At 56.1% G+C, this 8,682-nt stretch overlaps 1 protein-coding gene across 1 annotated transcript in view; it reads right to left on the bottom strand.

Annotated features, from left to right (window-relative positions):
* Positions 1-1,321: 1,321 nt before the first annotated feature.
* Lmna (lamin A/C) overlaps positions 1,322-8,682 on the bottom strand; it is a 22,434-nt gene continuing 15,073 nt past the window's right edge. The window contains exons 3-12 of the mRNA XM_015502736.2: positions 7,467-7,592; positions 7,024-7,194; positions 6,695-6,820; positions 5,931-6,151; positions 5,609-5,834; positions 4,556-4,663; positions 4,342-4,461; positions 3,640-3,729; positions 2,623-2,892; positions 1,322-2,318 (exon numbers count right to left, since the gene is read on the bottom strand). Of these exons, the coding sequence (XP_015358222.1) occupies positions 2,292-2,318; positions 2,623-2,892; positions 3,640-3,729; positions 4,342-4,461; positions 4,556-4,663; positions 5,609-5,834; positions 5,931-6,151; positions 6,695-6,820; positions 7,024-7,194; positions 7,467-7,592 (1,485 nt within the window). The 3' untranslated portion in view covers positions 1,322-2,291. The remainder of the gene's footprint in view (positions 2,319-2,622; positions 2,893-3,639; positions 3,730-4,341; positions 4,462-4,555; positions 4,664-5,608; positions 5,835-5,930; positions 6,152-6,694; positions 6,821-7,023; positions 7,195-7,466; positions 7,593-8,682) is intronic.

Below are 8,682 nucleotides of genomic sequence, written 5' to 3' on the forward strand. Positions count from 1 at the left end.
AGTCAAGAACGGCCGAGGCCACGCCTGCGGCCAGGCTTCCCTGCCCGCAGCACCAGCGCACCTCCTCGGCCCGGAGCCCCGCGCGATCCGCCCCACGGCTAGGCGCTGACACCGGGGAAGACCCCAGGCCCCCGGGCGCGGACGCTGGCCGGCCGCGGTGGGGCTCTGGCGCCCCCAGGTGGCCGACTGGGGATGTGCACCTATCTTGACGCGACTCCTCCAGATGTGATGCTCCACTGGGTGCTGGGTGCCTTGGCAGAGGTACGGGAGAGAAAGGGTTTCCTTCTCTGAACCTGCCCATCCCAGACAGCCTCGAGCCCCGCTACCCGTTTCCTCTAGGGTATTCCTTCCCCAGAGGCTCCGTGGGGTCTCAGCCTAGGGGACATTAGGGGTTTCCAGGCCCTTTTATTAAATTTGCTTTTCCCATCTGTTTTCCACAATCCAAGATATGCTCCTGCCTTTTTCTTTTCTTTTTGAGATGGATCTCATTGAGTTGGTGAGACTGGCCTTAAATTTTCAATTCTCCTGCCTCAGCCTCCCGAGTGGCTGGGATTACAGGTGCACGTGTCATGTATGATCTCACGAGTTTTGAACCCTCAACTCCTCTGCCCAGGCAACAGAAACTTATAGTTTATCATCCATATATCTTTGTTCAAAGGGGAGCATGATGTCACAAGAGCAGAGGTCTGCAGTCAGACCCTTGGGATCTCTGCCACCTGCTATCTGTGTGGCCTCAGGTATGTTTGCCGAGTCTTCATTTCAAAGGGGAAAATAACAACCTCTCAGGACAATATAGAGGTCAAATGAGATCCTGCAGAAATGCTTTGGAAATTAGAAAGAGACATTAACTGTTTGTTTGCAAGCTCAGCCCTACTTTCTCCCTATTGCCCTTTTACCCAGCTTCTCTCCCTCCCCACTTGTCCTTGCCCTTTGGCCCCGAGATATCGCCACCCTCAGACCAGGTGGGCATAAGTCTTTGCATTCATGCTCAACTCAGGGCAAAGGTGCTTGATCAGTGCTTGGCTGGTTGAAAGAAAGAAGTAAGCAACGAAATGCCCTCCTTCGGACTCTGCCCCTCTGAGGGATATCCACAGAGGGAGAGCCACCTGTGGATGGGTGACGCTTATGTCAAAGCCGCTTCCCTCAGCCATCACTGAGTGCCGAGTGTGACCCTCAGGTGCTCTGTGGACTTTATCTCTTCCTTGTCCCCCAGAGCAGGGGTGAGGCTGGGCAGCAGTGAACATGAGGACACAGCCACCACCACGCAGCCCTTTGTGTACACGATGACGCCCACCAACAAAGACCACACGAGAGTCAGGGATAGAAACAAATAGTGTATTGATTTGGGGAGGAGAGAAGGGATGCAGATGGGCAATGGGGAGGCAAGAGGCTCTTAGTGTTTGCCAACCACCCTCTACCCCTCACCGTCCTCCTCTGTGGTGGGCCCTAGCAGGCTCTCACCCTTTCCAGTAGGCTCCCTCTGTCTCCTCCCTGCACCCCACTTGACCTTGACCTCCAGTGACTGGACAGAGCCTACCCAAGGCTCTTAAGCTGGGAGAAGTTAGTCTCAAACTAACCTTCCTTCCCTCTTCTTCTACCTTCCACCTCATTCCCATCTCTTGTCTAAATAAAATACAGAAAAAGCAAGCACAGCTGGTACCTGGGAGAATCAGTTCACCCCGGGGTTGGGGACAGGGGTAGGGACTGGGGGATGGGGCAGGCGAAGGAGCCTCAGCCAAGTGTAGTGGAACCAGGGGAGGCCGGGCTCAGCTGTCCCCTCTCTCTCTCTCTCTCTCTCTCTCTCTCTCTCTCTGAGGCTGGCCTGGCAGTGGGACAGCTGTCCAGAGGAGGCTGACCGGTGGAGAAGACTCCCCGCCTGCCTCTCAGGCACCATGTCCTAGGATCCCCGGGGTGGGGGCAGCAGCCAGGGCAGCAAAGCAGAAACTAGGTTCTGTGAAAGCACCCCTTTCCCTTGGCTCCTAGAGGAAGCCCTCTTTGGTTTTAAGGCAGATACAGAGTTTCCTGGAAGCAGGGAAAGGATGGAGGAGAAATTAGGATTGAGATAGAGGCATTTTTTTTTTTTTTGCTTGTTTTTCCTTCAGTATAAAACCACTGTAGAAAATAACTTCTCTTAGAAAAACAAAACAACAAAATACAGAAGAAAAAATACCAACGGGGGTATTTTTCTTTGGCTTCAAGCCTGCTCCCATGAGGTGCAGGGCAGGGGGTGGGGATAAGGTGAGGAGGAAGCAGGTGGCCTCGGCCCCCACCCCTGCCTGGTGGGTCCCAGATTACATGATGCTGCAGTTCTGGGCGTTCTAAGAGGAAAGAGAGTAGACACATGTGAGCGTGGCTGCTGGACACGCCCTTCCCAGGTGTGGCCTCCCCCAAACATCACACTCTAGCCCTGCCCCTGCCCTCGCGTCTGGGGCTCAGACAGGAGGGGCAGGATGCAGGAATGGGGCGTCTAGGACTTGGGCTGCAGGGCGGAGGCTCCCGCTCCCCCGGGCTGCGGGAGAGAAGGCTGTCCACCCCCCCAGAGATTCCGCTTGTCCTAACCCTCAGTGGCCAGGTTGAAAGAAGGGATGCCTATGGGGAACTGGAGGCAAAGGGATGACTCACCTGGGTCCGGGGGCTGGAGTTGCCCAGGAGGTAGGAGCGGGTGACCAGGCTGTCCCCGAAGCTGCCACCCCCACTGCCCCCCACACTGCGGTAGCTGCGAGTGACTGTGACACTGGAGGCGGAAGAGCCAGAGGAGATGGATCCGCCCACCTGGGCTCCCGAGCCGCTGGCAGATGCCTTGTCGGCCGGCTGCCCACACGTCCCGCACAGCACAGTACGGGAGCGCAGGTTGTACTCGGCGGGGTCCCCCGAGCTGCTGCAGTGGGAGCCCTGAGGAGGGAGACAAGGCTCAGGCGGGACGGCGAGTCTGGGACTGGCTGCTCGGGCCCAGCACCCAGGCTCCGGGCTCCTACAAGGTCCCAGTCACCAGGCAGGAAGGTGGGTTCTGTGCCCAGGGAGCCGAAGGCCACAGGGACTTGGGAGGTCAGGGACTGGGAAGAGGGATGTGAAAGGGCAGGAGGGTCAGAAAGACCTGGGGACAGAGAGAGATGGTTTGGACTCCTCTAAATCTCCTAAAATCAAAAGGAAAAGGGCGAGGGGAAAGCAAGCTTGGAGGGCGGCAGACATGCAAAAAATCTAATACGGGAGGGACAAGAATAGGAGGAAACATTTCTGCAGAGAATGGAGGGGAATGAGAGGACACGCATGCAGCAGGGCTGGGAAGGGAGGAGAGGAGAGGCATGCAGCAGGAGTGGGGGAGAGAGGCGGGGCTGGGTGCCCCACCGCTGTCCTCCTGTCCCCTTCCCAGCAGACACATCCAGACCCCTGTCCACTGCTCCCGTGGGAAGACTCCATGGCATCAGAAAGTTCCCGCTCCCTTCCTTACCAGAGTAGGGCGCCCAGACACCTGGGCTCCCTGTTCAAGTAGAGGGAGGAGAAGAAAAGCCAGGGCAGCAAGTGAAGTTCCAAAAACATTCTTTAATGAAAAGACTTTGGCAAGGGAGGCAGGGAGAGGCTGCCCCAGGCCTGGCTGGGTGGCCCAGTGTGGGTGGGGCCTCAGCGGCGGCTGCCACTCACGTGGTGGTGATGGAGCAGGTCATCTCCATCCTCATCCTCATCGTCCTCAACCACGGTCACTGAGCGCACCAGCTTGCGCATAGCCACCTCCTACAGGGACACAGGACCAGGCCCAAGCATCAGGGGTGAGGGCCAGGGAGGGAGCATATCAACCCACAATGACCTTGGGGAACCTTCCTGTGGCCTGGACTTCATCCATTCCGCTGCTCACTCTGTCCTCTGTGATGTTGGGAGCTAAGGAACCAGCTTCTGTCCCAGGTGGACACTGCTGAGCCCTCTGGGGAGGGATGTGGCTCTGCCCTTAACAACACTTGCTGGTAACTTCTACCCAACATGCTGGGCATGCCCAGTGAGGTAGGCCCAGGGCAGGTCTCAGTGAACACAGGCGAGTTCCAGCCTGGCTCCAGGACTTGGGCAACGGAGACCTAGGAGAGGCTAGATGACTGGGACTCCCTGGCAGCTCAAGAGCCCAGGAAGGCAGCTCCCTCTCCTCGGGCTCTTTTGTCTCTCGAATCACAGATGAGCCTCAGTGTCCTCATCTATTTGCCTACTGGGTTCTCACCAGAGAGAGCTCTGGGATGTGGCCGGAATAGGTCCCCTTGGGTTGGGAACAGCTGGCTCCCATTCTGAGCACCTGGGGGGCCGCCTAGGGGCCTATCCAGGGAAGCCGCCTCCAGCAAGGGGCCAGCCCCAGCTACTCACTTCCCCCGTGGAGTTGATGAGAGCCGTGCGCAGGCTGTTCCCACAGCCCCAGGTGTTCTGCGCTTTCCACACCAGGTCGGTAGGGGGGCTATGGGTGGCTCCCGCTCCTGAAGCCCAGATCTGAGGAAAGAGAATTCACTCCAGCACTCCTGTCCTCAGGCCAACCCGTCCCCACCTAAGGCCACACCAGAGTCCCAAGTACCCTACTACTCACCGTCACCACCTGCCCAGCCTTCAGGGTGAACTTTGGTGGGAAGCGGTAAGTCAGCAAGGGATCGTCTCCATTCTGGCGCTTGATCTGCCAGTTGCCCATGGACTGGTCCTGCCAGGAGGGGAGGAGAGGAGAGAGAAAGGAGGGAAGGAGAGGCTCAGCTGGGCTCTTGAGTTTATCGTGTTCAAGGGCCCAAGCAGGTGAGTCGTGGCGGTGGTGCCTGAAATCCTGCTACGGGAGGCTGAGGCAGGAGGATGGCTAGAGCCCAGGACTTCAAAACCAGCCCAGGCAACATAGTGAGTCCCCCATCTCGAAAATAAGACGAAATAAAACAAAAAGAGTCCAGGCAGAACGGCTACCACCCACATTCACAGGCCGTCCCTCCATCCTCTGCCCTGGCCAGTCACTGCCCTTCTCCCCAAGGATAACAGCTGTGCCCTGTGGAAACTTGAGCTGTACCAGGCACACTGATACTTTTTCTTTCATCTTCCCAACAGCTCAAAGACTTAGGGGTAACTATTTCCCCTATTTTATTTTTTTAATGGTACTAGAGATTGAGCCCAGGGGTGCTCTAACATCCCCAACCCTTTTCTGTTTGTTTGGCTGGTTGGTTTTTGGTACCAGGAATTGAACTTAGTCGCTGAGCCATATCCCTGGACCTTTTTGTATTTTATTTTGAAACACGGACTCACTAAGTTGCTTAGGGCCTTGCTAAGTTGCTGAGACTGGCTTGAACTTGTGATTCTCCTGCCTCAGCCTCCAGAGGAACTAGGATTACAGAGGGGCACCACTGCACCTGGCCCTTTGTATTTTTTTTAGATTGGGTCTTGCTAAATTGCTGAGACTGGCCTCAAACTTGTGATCCTCCTGTCTCAGCCTCCTGAGTCTCTGGGATTACAGGTGTGCACCACCATAACCAGCTTCATCCCAATTTCACTGATAAGGAGACTGATTCTCTTCACGGTTAAATAAAGTTCCCAAGGTCTCAGAGCCATCAAGTCCAGGAGCCAAGAGTGGGACCCAGCTGTTACCTTAGACCCAATCCAGGGAGCCTACCTCATTGGATTTGTTGCGCAGCCGCACAAACTTGCCCTCCTCGTCCACCTCCTCCACAGCCACCCGTCCGCTGGTGCGAGCGTGCTGGGAGAAGCTGCTGCGGCTCTCAGAAGTGGACTCCAGCTTGCGCTTTTTGGTGACGCTCCCCGCACCCTGCGTCTGGGATGAGTGAGAGGAGGCACGGCCACGGGTGCGCTGCGAGGTGGGGCTGGGGGACAGGCGTAGCCTAGGGAAAGGAGACAACGAAGAGGACTAGCGGTCAGGGCGAGCGGAAGCCTTCCGGAAGCTACTTGCTGGCACCGCCTGACTTGACCCAACCCACCTCTCCTCCTCGCCCTCCAGGAGCTTGCGGTAGGCGTGGATCTCCATGTCCAGGGCCAGCTTGATGTCCAGCAGCTCCTGGTATTCGTCCAGCTGCTGCTGCATCCTCGCCCGCATTTCAGCCATCTCCCGTTCCTTCTCTGCCAGCAGCCGCCGGCTCGTGTCCCGCTCCCGGGCCAGCGAGTCCTCCAGGTCCCGAAGCTTCGCCTCCTTGGCTGCCAGCTGGGGTGGAGGAAGCAGGGGTCTGGTGACCCTCCAAGGGCTTCAAGTATGGAGAGGGAGGGACATGAGGTACCAAGGACCCTGTTCAGAACTCATTGCAGGTTCTAATGTGGTGACCAGGAAGTCCTTCCCAATATCTAACTACGATCTCTTGCTCTGAGGCCAGAGCCCATTTCCTCCCGTCACACATGGCACAGCCATTGTTATTCTACCAAATAATACAGATGATTTTCATGCCTCACGCTGCAGAGTATTATGGCTGATCTGTGAGTCAGGGAGGACAAGAATGGGCTCCATTTTCAAATGGCAAAACGAATTTTCTAAGAAGTGGAGGCAAGGGAAGAGAAAGAACCAGAACAGTGGACAGGCCGTGGGACTCCAAATCCCAGACCCTGCCTCCCAGTCTGTGGTCCTGGGGGCCTGTTCTGTCACCATACCCAGCTTCACCCCGATTTCAGATGAGGAAAGTGATGTTCTTCAGGGATTCTCCCTACATCTGTGCAGCCCAGTGGTCCCTGGCAGCAGGAGTGAGCCGGGCATCACCTGCTTCTGCAGCTGGCTGAGCTGGGCTGAGAGGCTGTCGATGCGGATGCGCGACTGCTGCAGCTCCTCGTGGGCGGCCCCCACCAGGTTGCTGTTCCTCTCAGCAGACTGCCTGGCGTTGTCCAGCTGCAGGGAGCACAGGGAGTCAGGATTGCAGGGATGGGGAAGGACGGAAGGAGGGGCCTGAGGACAGCATCACTGTTGAAGCCCCAGGTCCTGGGCCACCCTGAGCTCCCTGCCACCATCTGCCTGTCCTCCGAGGCATCTCCCAGGGCAGGCAGGGGTGGGCTGTGGGGGCAGAGCAGTGAGGGCACCAGGGAGAGAGGCACCTTGGCAGAATAGGTCTTCTCCAGCTCCTTCTTGTACTGTTCCACCTGGTCCTCATGCTGGGCGCGCAGCTCCTGCAGAGCATCTGCCAGCCGGCTCTCAAATTCACGCTGTTTCCCATTATCAATCTCTACCAACCGGGTCTCATGGCGGCGCTTGGTCTCACGAAGTTCCTAGAAAGGTTGGATCAAGGACACACAGACTGAAATCAGAACTGGTCCCTTAGAAGTTTAGACCCAGAAGCCCGAGCTCTGCAACCAGCCCTAACCCACAGGCCACTGCCAGATCCACTTTAACTCGGGAGCTGGTGCTGGCCATCCCTGACCCCTGTCCACTATACAGGGGACTCAGCCAGCTGAGCTCTGCATATAGCTTACCCTCTAGCCCCAGGACAGTGTCTGCCACCCCCCAGCCCAGCCCCCTGGCCTACGAAGCACAGTCCCACCTCACTGTAGATGTTCTTCTGGAAGTCCAGTTCCTCCTTGAGGGTCTGCAGCCTGTTCTCAGCATCTACCCGCCGCAGCATCTCATCCTGAAGTTGCTTTTTGGCCTCACCAAGAGCTGCCTCAAGCTAAGAGGAAGTGGGGAGAGTTCAGAGAGATGGGTCTCAGAGCACAAGAACTGGAAAGAAGCTGAACAGTGGCTCTTCACAGGCATCCTTTATACATGAGGAAGGGCCTGGGGAAAGTGAGGGCCTTGGATGCCCCTGGAGGTGTCATGCTAAGATCGACAAGGTGTGGTGGTGCACACCTGTGATACCAGCGATTTGGGAGGCTGAGGCAGGAGGGTCACAAGTTCGAAGTCAACCTCATCAACTTAGCGAGGCCCTCAGAAACTTAGTAAGACCCCTGTCTCAAGATAAAAAAATAAAGAGGCTGGAGTTGTAGCTCGGTGGTAGAGTGCTTGCCTCACATGTGTGAGGAATTGCGTTAGATCCTCAGCACCACATAAAAATAAAAAAATAGGGGCTGGGGCTGTAGCTCAGTGGTGGAGCGTTTGCCTTGTAAGTGTGAGGCACTGGGTTCAATCCTCAGCACCACATAAAAATAAATAAGGCATGTGTCCATCTACAACTAAAAAATATTTTTAAATAAATAAATTAATTAAAAGGGCTGGGAATGTGGCTCAGTGGGTAAGCATACCTGGGTCCTAGAGTGGAAAGGGAAAAAAAAGGAGTGGCTCTCATCTGCCATAAAAAGAGCCTCTGAAGAGGTCAGAGCAGGTGACCACCTGGCTGGACATTCGTTTTGGAAAGCTCAGGTTGGCATGGCAGGGGAAGACTGAGGGAGGCTGGGACTGGAGGAGGATCCCATGGAGAAGAGGGTCTAGCCCTGGTTTTGAGTTGACCTGCTGGCTTCTCGCAGTCTCTATAGTCTCTTGTGGCGTACTGTGGAGGGACCTGGGAGGGAGAGTGTCCAGATGGCCCTGCTCTGAGCAGATGAGACTCTGAACTAGGAATAAGCCACTTCTTCGATTCCGTCCCTAGTTTGTAACATGAAAAATTGGAGAAGAGGTTGGATGGCAGTGTTTTGAAAGTGAAGGCCACCATACATATGAAGAGCATTTTAAACATGTCCCATAGTGGATGTCTATTCCATTTCTCCTTTCCTCCAGAGAGGTCAAGAGCTGGCCACAGGAAGGCCAGACTGGGGGGGGGGGGA

Source organism: Marmota marmota, unplaced genomic scaffold (assembly GCF_001458135.2).
Source record: "Marmota marmota marmota unplaced genomic scaffold, marMar, whole genome shotgun sequence".
NCBI lineage: Eukaryota > Metazoa > Chordata > Mammalia > Rodentia > Sciuridae > Marmota > Marmota marmota.